At 34.9% G+C, this 13,305-nt stretch overlaps 2 protein-coding genes across 3 annotated transcripts; both read left to right on the top strand.

Annotated features, from left to right (window-relative positions):
- LOC18586290 (extensin) lies at window positions 648-2,011 on the top strand. Of its 2 annotated transcripts, none has more exons than XM_018128724.1 (2): window positions 648-1,628; window positions 1,707-2,011. In XM_018128724.1, the coding sequence occupies exons 1-2, from the start codon at window positions 839-841 to the stop codon at window positions 1,967-1,969; spliced, it is 1,053 nt and encodes a 350-aa protein (XP_017984213.1). In that variant the 5' UTR covers window positions 648-838; the 3' UTR covers window positions 1,970-2,011. The 2 variants fall into 2 exon arrangements, with proteins under 2 accessions (XP_017984213.1, XP_017984212.1); XM_018128723.1 differs by having other exon boundaries at window positions 648-1,642; window positions 1,721-2,011.
- Window positions 12,494-12,958, top strand: LOC18586288 (early nodulin-75). Its single transcript, XM_018128788.1, has one exon. The coding sequence runs from the start codon at window positions 12,494-12,496 to the stop codon at window positions 12,956-12,958; it is 465 nt and encodes a 154-aa protein (XP_017984277.1).

Here is a 13,305-nt window from a genome sequence, read left to right as displayed (position 1 = left end):
AAATTTAAGTTTTTTCAGATTTTAAGTATTTGATTCTTTGATCAATTTGGGTTTGATCGGATATGAATTCAACTATTTTAAAAACAAGATTTCGAATTAAGTTGCATTTTGTTATCTTTAGATTTGATTAATGAATACGTGTATTTATACCCCAGAATATTCATATTCAATAATAAACAGTTTGGAAGAAAACTAACATTCATTTTCCAGGACGGTTTGAGGGCAAATTGGAGTTTGAAATGGGAGTTAAGACTGTTGTATTCGAATTGGAGTCCATTGAAGCAAAGCTTTTACAAGAACAATTGGCAGAGGGAATCTTGATAACCATAAGCTGAGAGAGCATATAGCTTTAATGTAAAAAGATGCCCTTCATCAGATATTTTAATTTTACCTCTCAATTTCCCAGGAAAAAGGAGATTAGACTTTTGATATTTGACTGGCCTTGCTCACTGTTTCACTACACATGGAAAATGACACTGTAAATAATATTTATATGTTAACAATTAATTAAAACTTGTCCTTGTCTTTAATCAGATGTACTTAATATTCTTTTGATTTTACAGTCTCTGGGGTTTTGTTCCTGCTTTCCTTGAAGCAATGAGTGTATTCCATGTTCAAGCATTTCAAAAGTTGAAGCTGCGTTTATGTCAAGCTGGAGATATATTTAAACCCATTAGTCCCCCCACTTACCCAACACGAGAAACCATGCCAGCAAAACTTTGCTTTCTTTTTGTGGTCGATTTTCAATATATATATATATATATATCCAGGAAACCAGGCCAAACCAAATCAATCAAGTGCAAAGAGAAACAGGAAATTAACTACTTCTTCCAGGGAGATGAGGAAAGAGATGAGCAGTTCTCTTCAAGGCGCTACAGCAAAGGATGGTTCTCCAGGAGACAATCTTCCTCGGGAAAGTTCTCAGAGTTATTCCTATCCTGCCCAGAAAAAGCAACAGTTTTCACGGGGATATCCTTCCTTTTCTCAGCAGTCCCAGCCTTCAGTCCCGGTTCTACCTCCACGGCAAGATCCTCCAAAAATTGATTTTCAGCCATCAAGTAGTCAAGCTTCTGACAAAACCAAGCAACTGCAGCCTTTAAATGGGGTTCCGGATCATCAAAGGTCCAATCTGCAGCCCCAGCAACAGCCGCCCTCAGTTCGGGGTCTTCCTTTGCCAGAAAATCCTCCAAAAGGCAATTACCATCCACCAAGTTTTCAAACTTCGGACCACGTCCTGGAGCCTTCAAATGGGATTCCTTCCCAAGGATATTCTACAAAAGATAATCATCATCTTCTGAGTGATCAAAGTTCCAACCAGCCCCCTTCGAAACAAAATCCTGGAAAAAATGATCATCATCCAAGCAATCAAACTTCCCACCGTTACCAGCCTAGACAGCCTCCAAATGAGGTTCCTTCGGGAATTCATCTTTCAAGAGATCATCTTCAGAGCAATCAGCCCCAGACAAAGCAGCCTCCAAATGGGGTTCTTTCAGAAGAGCAGCATCCTTCAAAGGACAAACATCCTCCCACTGATAAAAAAAGTTCCAACGTCTATTCTCAGCAGGACCTTCCTTCAGCTCTGCCGCCTCCTACAAAAACCAATTTACCTGTGCCAAGTACTGCACAAGGTATTTTTCCCAAGGACCTTCCTTCAGCTCTGCCGCCTCCTACAAAAACCAATTTACCTGTGCCAAGTACTGCACAAGGTATTTTTCCCAAGAAGCAGGCGCCTATATTTCAGGCAGATCCTCCTTTACAACCACAAAAAATTGAATATCCCATCGAAAATTATGCAGAGATTGATGCTCATGGCAAAGTAACGGGTAACGATGCGCCTGTGTTAGCTTTTCCAGATCCGAGCTGTTTACCAGAACGCTACCTTAGTCAGCTACCGCTGTATGTTCCTCCCCCTCCTCCTCCTCCTCCTCCTCCTCCTCCCCCACGCACTTGTTGTTGTAGTATCTTATAAAACAGTAGTTCATCTTTCAACAAATGAAGTTTGTTTTGTACATATAATCAGTAGTAGGTTGGAAAGAGTTGCCTTCCCGTTTGTCATTAGTAGCATTCAACTGTGTGTCACAAATTATTGCTATGTTCCCTAATATATGCAAGGAAATTGAAGCACATCTTTGCACTCATGAAGTGACAGCCAAGAATTTCATCACTTTAGTTAATTATTTCCTTTTCAAAAATCGAAAAAAAACCAGAATAAATAAGAAAACATAAACAATTCCAACTTCCAAGGCAAATGCTCTTCCTAATAGGAAAAAAAAGAAGAAGCAGTTTAGCTAATTTGTTGTTAATAAATTGTACCTTATTTTCCTGCAAATATTGGTCCACATCGTTTCTAAATTTACTTAATGATTTGCATATCGTTTCCAAATGCTCTTTCCAAGAATAAACTTTTGGAGTCTGTGGAGTGGGATTTTGCATTAGCAACCTTATCCCATTTTAGCAGATTTGATGCTGATGAATGAGGGGAAAAAGGCTACGTACATAGTATTTTGAGTCTAACGATGGAGCTGCTATGGTGATGGATTCTGGTGCAGCTAAGCTAGCTGATGTAAAACCCATTGACGTAAGCATAAATGAATTGGTGGAATCTTGTAAACCACAAGCCAAGTTAACGATGCCTTAAATTTTATAATGCAATTGTGCTAATCTTTTTCTTTTTATCGAGAAAAACAGATCAAGTCTTTTTCCAAGCAGAGATTTAACTCAAAAAGAAGTACATATTTTAGTTGGCATCCTCACTGCTCCACTCCTGCTTTCCACTGAAAACACTGCTTGAAAAGGACTTTCTTTATGATAAAAACTCAAGCAAGAAACACCTTGAAGAAAGCGTAGTAGCTTATTTTCACATGGGGTTGCATATTTCTGATATTACTCTATCCCAAACTCTGTTATATGTACCAAAACAATGTAGCAATTCTGGTAATTTATAATTTGAGATTGAGAGAGTAGAGTTGTTAAAAGAGTTACCTTCAAATATGGAAATCTAGCCTCAGATGGAAGCGGGAAGCAACTGAAGGCTGGAAGGTTGAAGAAGGATTCAAACCAATGCTGAACGGTGTCGTATAGTTGTTCGTTAAGTATTTACAGTTTGCAATACTGTAAATGTTTGTGTTGTTTTATGTTTAGCGTGCAAGTTGTTTAAACGACTTAATAGACTGTCGTTTATTCAACATCTTATTTTGTTTCTTCTAAACGCTTTATATGAGCGTCATTTTGATTTTGTTTTTTATAAAGCCAATGGCCTTCTTGTTCTTTTGTTGTTGTAGCCATTAGTGCACAGAAAACTGCATCTTGTTTTTCTGTGCCTTTTCATTCCTTTGCATCGGTTTATGTTTTCAAGGCTACATCTTAGGGAGTGTGAAAAAGATTTGAGTATATATATAAATTTTGTAATTATTGCAGTTGATTTTTCCTCTGATTAATGAAGTTCCTTTTTTCTTCAGCCTGTGCTCTGTTTTCTTCTTTATCTTTCTTAGCCTCTATTTTCAGGAAGAATAACTAAGTTCTTAGTTTTCTTTCATGGTATCAAAGCGTTTTATCTCAAGAGACATGTAACACGCTGTTTTTGATCATAGCATCTCCGATTTTAACATGGCTACAGCTGGATTCGATGCAGCTACACCTCTTGTGTTCATTGGCATTAATTATGCCTTTTGGGTAGTGATTAGAGGTCATATCTCCAGGCGTTTGACTTGTGGGATGTGGTGGAATCTGGTAAGATGCTTATTCAAAGGCATGCGAATCCAACCCTTACTCAGATTAACCAGCACTCGGAGGAAGTTGCAAAGAGGTACAAGGCTTTAATTAGCTTTCAGTCTTCTGTGTCAAAGTCAATCTTTAAGAAGATTATGCATTTAGAGGATCCTACGCAAGTGTGGGACAGTATTAGTGAAGAATATCAAGGCAATGACAGAACAAAGGTTATACAGATTATAAATCTATCAAGACAGTTTGAGGTGATGAAGATGAAGGAAGATGATAGCATTCAAGAGTGTACAGATACGATGTTCAAACTGGTGAATTAGCTCAAGATGCTGGGACAAGATGTCACTAATCAAAGGATAGTTAACAAGATTTTGGTGAGTATGTCAGATAAGTTTGAATTAAAAGTGCCTTCACTTGAAGGTTCAAAGGATTTGACTAAAATTTTTGTGAAAGAGTTAATCTCTACTCTATTAGCTTTTGAGTAAAGAAAGGCTCTCAAGTATGAGGACTCTGTTGAAAATGCCTTAGTTGCTAAAATTAAGGGCTTAAGGGTCAAAGTTGATAACTCGAAGAAGAATAGTACCAAAGGCACTAAATCTGGTACTGCAAAGCAATGAAAGAATCAAGATAAATATCCCCCTTGCACTTATTCTAAGAAGCCCAATCACACTCCAAAGTATTGTTGGTACAGGCTTAATGTGAAGTGTCGAGCCTGTAATCAACTTGGACATGTGGAGAAGGTGTGCAAAGCCAATAAACAAGAAGTTGAAGGTAAGGCTACAGTGGCAGAAGAGGTTAATGAATCTGAGGAGGTATTGTTTATGGCTAAAACAAATGAAAATGTTGCTGATAAATGTACTTGGTTGATTGATAGTGGTTGCTCAAACCACTTGACAGGTAATGCCAATCTTTTTACTAAGCTTGATGAGAGTTATAGGGATCGTGTAAAAATTGGAAATGGTCTTTACATTGAATACATGGGGTAGGCACTGTAGGAGTTAAAACTGTTGCTGGTATGAAATTTATTCATGAAGTGCATTATGTGCTTGAAGCTAATCAAAATCTGTTTAGTGTAGGTCAATTAGATGACAGTGGTTATGCTCTACTATTCAAAAATAAGTAGTGCATAATATTTGATCTTATTGGTGTTGAGTTACTGATAGTGAGCATAAGAAACAAGTGCTATGCTGTGGATATGTTGAAAAGCAAACAACTAGCTCTCTATAGTGAGTATGATTCATCAGAAATGTGGCATAAACGTGTTGGACATGTGAATTATAATTCATTGTCAACAATGGCTTCAAAGGAGCTTGTGTTAGGTCTGCCTGACATTGTCGGAGAAGCTATGTAAACCTTGTCAATGGAAAACAAACCAAGAAGCTTTTTTCCCAAGGAGAGCGGATGGAAAGCCACACATAAGTTAGAGCTAGTTCATACTGATTTGAGTGGCCCTATGAAAAATCCTTCAATTAGTGGAAGTAGGTACTATATCCTGTTTATTGATGATTTTTCTCATTATTGTTGGATTCACTTTCTAAAGAACAAATAAGTGGCTTTGAGAATTTTTTTGAGTTTAGAGGCGGCCTAATAAGTTCAAAAGCCTAAAGCGAAATATTCAAATGAGGCTTTTTTCTATTGAAATTAAAAAAAATTATTAAAATTTTTAGTTCTTCTAGCTTTTGAGATGCAAAATTTTTAATTAAACTTTTATAATCAAGTTTAGAACAATAGTACCTAATTATTGAATACTTATTGCAAACCGCAAATGAGGCTCATGACTTTATGTAGAGGCGACCTAATAAGTTCAAAGACCTAAAGCAAAATATTCAAATGAGGCTTTTTTTTCTAATTGAATTTAAAAAAATTATTAAAATTTTATTCTTCTAGCTTTTTGAGATGCAAAATTTTTAATTAAACTTTTATAATCAAGTTTAGAACAATAGTACCTAATTGCTGAATGCTTATTGCAAACCGCAAACGAGGCTTATGANCTAATTGTTGAATGCTTATTGCAAACTGCAAATGAGGCTAATGACTTTATGAAAATAATAAAAGAACAAATTTCTTGTATATTCTTTGGAGAAAAATTGAAATTAAAGGAAGAAAGAGCAAATGAGAAAAGAAGAATTCAAAAGTAGATATTATACATTGAAAAAAAATAATTGGTTTTATATATAGGAAAAAAATAGCTGTTGGAAATCATTAAATGAGTTTATTGAAAATAAGAGAAATAAGTGAGAAAAAAAATAGCTGTTGGAGATTAAATACATATGACCATTAGTTGATTGGAAATAAGATAATATAGTTGAGAATTAATAGCATTCTAGAAATAAGAAAATGATAAAAAATTGAGATTTATTAGGCACATAATTAAAAAAGTGAGAGAACAAATAATTTTATCAATTATTTTTTACTTTTATATATTTTTTAATTTTTATATATTTTTAATATAATTAATTATATTATAATTATTATAAAATTATAAATCTTTTCTAAATTTGGGGCCTCCCCAAATTGGGAGCCTAAAGCCCTTGTTTGGGTGGTTTCACCCAAGGGCCGACTCTGACTTTATGAAAATAATAAAAGAACAGATTTCTTGTATATTCTTTGAAGAAAAATTAAATTTTAAAAAAAAAAGAGCAAATAAGAAAAGAAGAATTCAAAAGTCGATATTATACATTGAAAAAAAAATTTGGTTTTATATATAGGAAAAAAATAGCTGTTGGAAGTCATTAAATGAGTTTCTTGAAAATAAGAGAAATAAGTGAAAAAAAATAACCGTTGGAGATTAAATACATATGACTGTTAGTTGATTGGAAATAAAATAATATAGTTGAGAATTAATAGCATTATAAAAATAAAAAAGTGATAGAAAATTGAGATTTATTAGGCACATAATTAGAAAGGTGAGAAAACAAATAATTTTATTAATTATTTTTATTTATATATATATTTTAATTTTATATATTTTTAATATAATTAATTATATTATAATTATTATAAAATTATAAATTTTTCCTAAATTTGGGGCCTCCCCAAATTGGAGGCCTAAAGCCCTTGCTTGGGTGGCTTCACCCTAGGGCCAGCTTTGTTTGAGTTCAAAGCACATGTTGAGAATTTTACCGGCTCAAGTATCAAGGTACTAAGGATAGACAATGGAGCTGAATACACTTCAAATGACTTTGAGAAGCTTCCGGCAACGGTTGGGATTCACCATCGGTTAACAATAGCTTATAGTCCACAGCAGAATGGCCAGGCTGAAAGGAAGAATAAAATTATTGCAGATATGGCAAGGTGTTTGTTATTTAAGTGCAATTGACTTATGAAGTTCTAGGCTAAGGTAGTTAACACTGCCAACTATATACAAAACAGAAGCATCACAAAGGCACTAGCAGTTAAGACTTTTTTCGAGATCTGGTATGAACAAAAGTCCTCTATTTTTCATTTTAAAATCTTTGGTTGTGTGTGTTATGCTCGAATTCCTGATGTAAAGAGGTCCAAATTTGATTCCAAGGCTTTTGCTGTTGTGCATATTGGGTATAGTGACAAATCTAAGGGGTAAATATTGTATGATTTAGAAGCAAACAAAGTAGTTATCAGCAGGGATGTGATTTTTGACGAGAGTCAGTGTTGGAACTGGGAGAAAAAACTGTTGAATCTGTAACTGGTGGTCTTGCTACACATGATCATCAACCATTGTTGGAGAGTGATGATTCTGACATTGAATATGAAAGTAAAGCTGTCAGAGGGACAAGGACACTGGAAGACATATATAGTAGGTGTAATCTTGCTATTGCTGATCCTACTACTTACTCTGAAGTTGTAGTGGATGAGAATTGGAAAAAGGTTATGGACACTGAAATCTCCATGATAAAGAAAAACAACACTTAGTTGCTTGTAGACAAACCTGAAAATCACAACATAATAGGAGTCAAATGGATATTTAGAACTAAGCTAAATCTTGATGGCTCAATAAACAAAAACAAAGCTAGATTGGTGGTTAAGGGATATGCTCAAATTTATGGAGTTGATTATCTAGAAACCTTTGCACCGGTTGCCAAACATGACATTATTAGAATACTTGCTGCATTGGTTGCCAGAGAAAGATGGAAGATATAACATTTAGATGTAAAGTCAGCTTTTCTAAATGGTTATTTGTCTGAAGACATCTTTGTGGAACAACTTGAAGGGTATGAAGAACTAGGGTTAGAGTACAAGGTTTGTAAGCTAGTGAAGGCACTGTATGGTTTAAAGTGGGCACTTTGGGCCTGGTATGACAAGGTAGATGCTTACTTTACTAGTCAGGGTTTTCTGAAAAGCATAAATGAGTCTACGTTGTATGTGAAGATGTCTGGTAGTATTGTAGTATTAATTGTTGCTATATATGTTGATGATTTGTTAATCACTAGACCCGATGATGATTCATTGCTGGAGTTTAAAAATCAGATGATGAAGGAGTTTGAATTGACTGACTTGGGGTTAATGACTTATTTCTTAGGTATGGAGGTTCTGCAAACTAGTGAAGAAGTATGGTTACATTAGACAAAGTATGCTAAGGATTTGCTAAAGAAGTTCAATATGCTTGTAAAGTAGTATCTACTCCACTAGCTTCTGGAGACAAACTCAGTAAGGAGGATGGTTTTACAGCAGTTGATGGTTCTACTTATAGAAGTCTAATAGGTTCTCTACTTTATCCGACAACAACAAGGCCTGACTTGATGTATGTTACTTGTTTACTGTCTAGATTTACGTAAGTCCTTACTGCTTTGCATTTCACAACAGCCAAAAGAATCCTTCGGTATGTTAAAGGAACTATTGATTTCGGTTTGAGGTTTGTGAGGCAGGACAGTGGAGATTTAGTTGGATACAGTGACAGTGATTGGGCAAGGTCACATGATGATTCTAAGAGCACAGCTGAGTTCTGTTTTTCTTTCAACAATGTAGTTTTCTCATGGAACTCGAAGAAACAAAGTGTTGTTGCACAGTCTACTGCAAAAGTTGAGTACATTGCAACTACAATAGCTGTAGATTAGTTGAAGTGGATAAGGAAAATACTAGTTGATCTTGGTTTCAAGCAAGATAATAATACTATACTCTTTGTTGATAATCTATCCACCATTGCAATAGCTAAAAATCCAGTTCACCATGGGCGAACCAAGCATATCAAGGTGAAATATCATGCTCTTAGGGAAACTGTAAATGAAAAGGAGGTTGAGCTCAAGCACTGTAATTCTAAAAAACAATTAGCTGACATATTGACAAAGAGCTTATTCAAGGATAGATTCGAGACTCTCAAGACTTGTTTAGGTGTCTACCAGATTATAGGTCATGGGGGAGTGTTAAAAGAGTGACCTTCAAATTTGGAAGTCTAGCTTTCGATGGAAGCGGGAAGCAACTGAAGGCTAGAAGGTTGAAGAAGGATTCAAACTAATGCTGAACGGTGTCGTATAGTTGTTCTTTAAGTATTTAGAGTTTGCAATACTGCAAATGTTTGTGTTGTTTTATGTTTAGTGTGAAAGTTGTTTAAACGACTTAGTCGACTGTCGTTTATTCAACATCTTATTTTGTTTCCTCTAAACACTTTATATGAGCGTCGTTTTGATTTTGTTTTGTACAGGCCAACGGCCTTCTTGTTCTTTTGTTGCTATAGCCGTTAGTGCACAGAAAATGGCATCTTGTTTTCTGTGGCTTTTCATTCCTTTGCATCGATTTATGTTTTCAAGGCTACATCTTAGGGAGTGTGAAAAAGATCTGAGAATATATATGAATTTTGTAACCGTTGCAGTTGATTTTTCCTTTGATCAATGAAATTCCTTTTTTCTTCAGCCTGTGCTCTGTTTTTTTCTTTATCTTACTTAGCCCCTGTTTTCAAGAAGAATAACTAAGTTCTTAGTTTTCTGTCGGGAGTCTCAAAACTATAGAAAACAGTTCAACTGGCTTCAGGAAAGAATACTGGGTTTTGGATCAGGAACTTAAGTCTCATGCAAGTATAGACAGTACAAGCTTGTCAATTTATATTATCAGCTGAACCTATTACTATTGTTTAGGTTTTATATCATCTAGTGTACTTTCTTCTTTACTTAAAGCTAATTTCCCCCAAAAAAGAAAAAGAAATACAATCCTTCAGGCGGTACAATAGTTTAGTAGGGAACTTGTTGAACTTTTTTGGTTAGTTTGTGCAATACATTTAAAAATTGTTGGTTTTATTCCCTATATCTACTTTACTGATCTTCCCTCCAGTTGAGACCATACCAGATATCTTCTTTTCTTTTTATTGGAAGAAACTAAGATCATCACCAAACCAATAATAGCAGAGAGAAAAACAGGGAAGTTCCAGGAAAGATGAGTGATTCTCCTGAAGGGTCTCCCTTGAAGAATTCTATTTTACTGTCAGGAAACACAGCTGAAGGCTACAAAGAGGAAGATTCTTACCAGGGTCGTAACCAGAAACAAAAGCAGCAGCAGCCACCACTTTCAGCAGGGAATTGTCCTGACCAACATCATCCAAGTGACTTTTCTGAGGAGACTGCCCAAGAACAGACTGCTGTTATGGTTCCTTCACAGCCTTCAGCTAATTGGGTTTCTTCAAAACAGGATGATTGTTACATCACTCCCCAGAAACAGTTGCTTTTACCTTCAAAGAATAGCCACCCTGGGCCAAGCAGTCAAAGTTCTTATCGAGAGCCACAGCAAAATCCAGCTTCGGGGAATGTTAGTTATGAGGAATATAGGGCGAAAGAGGAACAAGAAGAATGTAATTCTTCCTCAACAGATCCTAAGACGGGATTTCCAAAGAGCTGGCCAAAAGTATCACCTCCTCCAGCAAAGGTTACTTCTCCGCCGGTAGAACTACCACTTCCAGCAAAGGATTTATCTCCACTATCGAATGAAGCTTACCCACCAACTCTTCCAAGGACCGTTCTGCCACCTTCTCCTCCTCCTCCTCCTCCCCGTTGTTGTGGCTGTTGTATTATCTTATGAAACCTGTGTTGATTCATCAGAACTGTTACTTAAACTAAACTGCTTTATCTATTCTATCTCTTCAATGAAAAGCTGAACACTCTTTTGATGGAGGAAATACAGTAATATTCTAAGTGGCTTGGCTATCAGATACATACATAATCTCCCCATGCTAATTCAGAATTTTAACCATGGAGGATTAGTTTTGAATGTTTGGGGATTATTTGTGATGTGTGATTATTGTTTTTCTTGATGTTTTTCTTGATGTGATTACAGTAATAGTCATGGATTATTATTCTTTTACATGTAAAAATTTTAAATTCTATAAATTATTTATATTGGATCTTGCATGTTTATTTAGTAATTATGTTAATTCATTAATGTATAAATTTTAATATAACGGATATGTACCTATCTTTTGAATTTTCACAGATCTGAAGTTTAAAATTTTTTATTATCAATGTATAGGATAATATGTATTTCTTTATAATAGTTTTTTTTTAAATTGGTATAATATTTTTAAATGTCTCTAAATTATTAATGAAAATTCAAATATTATCTTATTCATTTATTAGGTTCAATCAAGTTAATTTAGATCAAATAAACTCTTATAATTAATAGTTTATTAATTATCATTAATCAAAATACTATTTATTTTTTATGTCATGTGACATTGACATGAAGGATGAATTATCAATTGGTCATATTATTGTATCTCATCATTATCTATCATGACATATCGACATATCATGTGAAATAAAATGATAAATGACATTTTGACTAAAAACGGTCAATCAATTGTTAATTATAAGAGTTTATTTGACTTAAAATAAAAATATAAAAATTTATTAAATATAATAAAAAATAATAACTTATTAAATTTTTTTTGAATAATTCAGAATTTTTTAAGCATAATGCTAAAAGAATTTTTATATAATTTAGAGCTTAGACTCTCCTTGGTGTGATTCTTTAGGTTTCCAAAGAAGGAAAATGGTGCTTTAGGATAGGAATTAGAGTTTGTGCAATAACCAGACAGTGAAATAAAAAGTTTGGGATAAAAGATTAAGTACTAAAAAAGTTCCCACATCTTGGTATAAAATTTTATCATAATATCCAATTGCATATAGACACAAGGTAGAACTGGAACTATATAGTTGTGAAATCTTCACACCCTATCTACCTTTCATATAATAAATCAATTAATGATACTTATATATGAGAATAATTCCCTCTTAAGGAATCTTGCAACCACAAGCAAAGTTAGCATTGAGCTTTAATTTGAAGATGCTTTGATCCTAATATTTTAATGTTATCTTGATATAAGAAAAGGTGGGAAACTGGCATTGTTATAATCTGACAAAGTCTCATTCATATATAGACAAATATTGATGGATTTAGCTGATTAAGTGATTTAATTATTCCCTCCTTCGTGAAGGGGTTGTTTAATTACCACAACATCAAGGCCAGAAGCAATGGCATTCTTTTCTTTCGGGCATTATAATAGTTAGAGGGAATTTTAGATTTTAGACAACCTTCGGTGAGTATTGTACTAAATGTTTCTCAAAGGGCCTTTTTTAAAATTGGGTTTACACCAAACTGTATGTAGTTTTATCTTATTGATTTTATATATACAATGAATTACGGTTTAAAGTAATTAATATTTGATTTAATAATAAATACATGTATCTTTCGAATAACTTTTTCTTGAAGTGGAAACAGTCCTAAAACCTTCGGGTCCGTCCCACAGTCTAAATATCCTAGATAAGCCCAAACCAACAAGGTATTGAGTGAAACAGGAGATTTTCCAGGGAAGATGAGCCATTCTCCCCAAGAGTCTCCCCCAAAGGATGCTTACCCAGAGTCAGGAAAACCTCCAACTGAGGTTCATTCTCCCCAAGAGTCTCCTCCAAAGGATGCTTATCCAGAGTCAGGAAAACCACCAGCCAAGGTTCATTCTCCCCAAGAGTCTCCTCCAAAGGATGCTTATCCAGAGTCAGGAAGACCACCAGCTGCGGTTCTTCCTGTTCATCCAAATAATCCACCGACCACAAAAGAGTATCCAATTCCAAGTGGAGCTGATGTTCCAAATATAGCTGAGCCTGTGGTGGCATACCCGGATCCGAGCTATCACCCAGTCCAAGCTAATGTTTCTTCCAAAGCAGGGAATCCTCCTGGTTCATTGTCTGCATCAAATCCTCCGGATGGATATCCACAAGCTCCAGCTTCACCCAAAGTAACACCGTCTTCTGGTTGTTGTAGCGGTTGTAGCATCTTATGAAACCTGTGGTTGATATCTCAACAGGTTTGATATTGACTTTCAGCCATGCTCCAACATTTACGAACAAAAGGGAAATTAAAAAAGTCTCCATCTATGTTGTATTCCTCTTTCTAATGAATTAAATTGCATAAACTCTATTAGAAGTTGGTTTGTATTACATAGAAATCATTAAGACTTGTTGAAATTGAGATCTGAAGCTGTAGAACATGGGGCTAGAAGGAGGCACAAACCTCTACATAACGTCACTAAATTACTGATCGATAGTCGCTTTCAGTTTTTTTTTTTTTTTTTTATTTCTCTTAATTGCTGCATGTTGTGTTGACGTAGAACCTCTAGCATACAATTTC

Source organism: Theobroma cacao, chromosome 10 (genome assembly GCF_000208745.1).
Source record: "Theobroma cacao cultivar B97-61/B2 chromosome 10, Criollo_cocoa_genome_V2, whole genome shotgun sequence".
NCBI lineage: Eukaryota > Viridiplantae > Streptophyta > Magnoliopsida > Malvales > Malvaceae > Theobroma > Theobroma cacao.
Note: the sequence above shows the minus strand (reverse complement) of the source record. Positions and strands in the feature narration are given on the sequence as shown.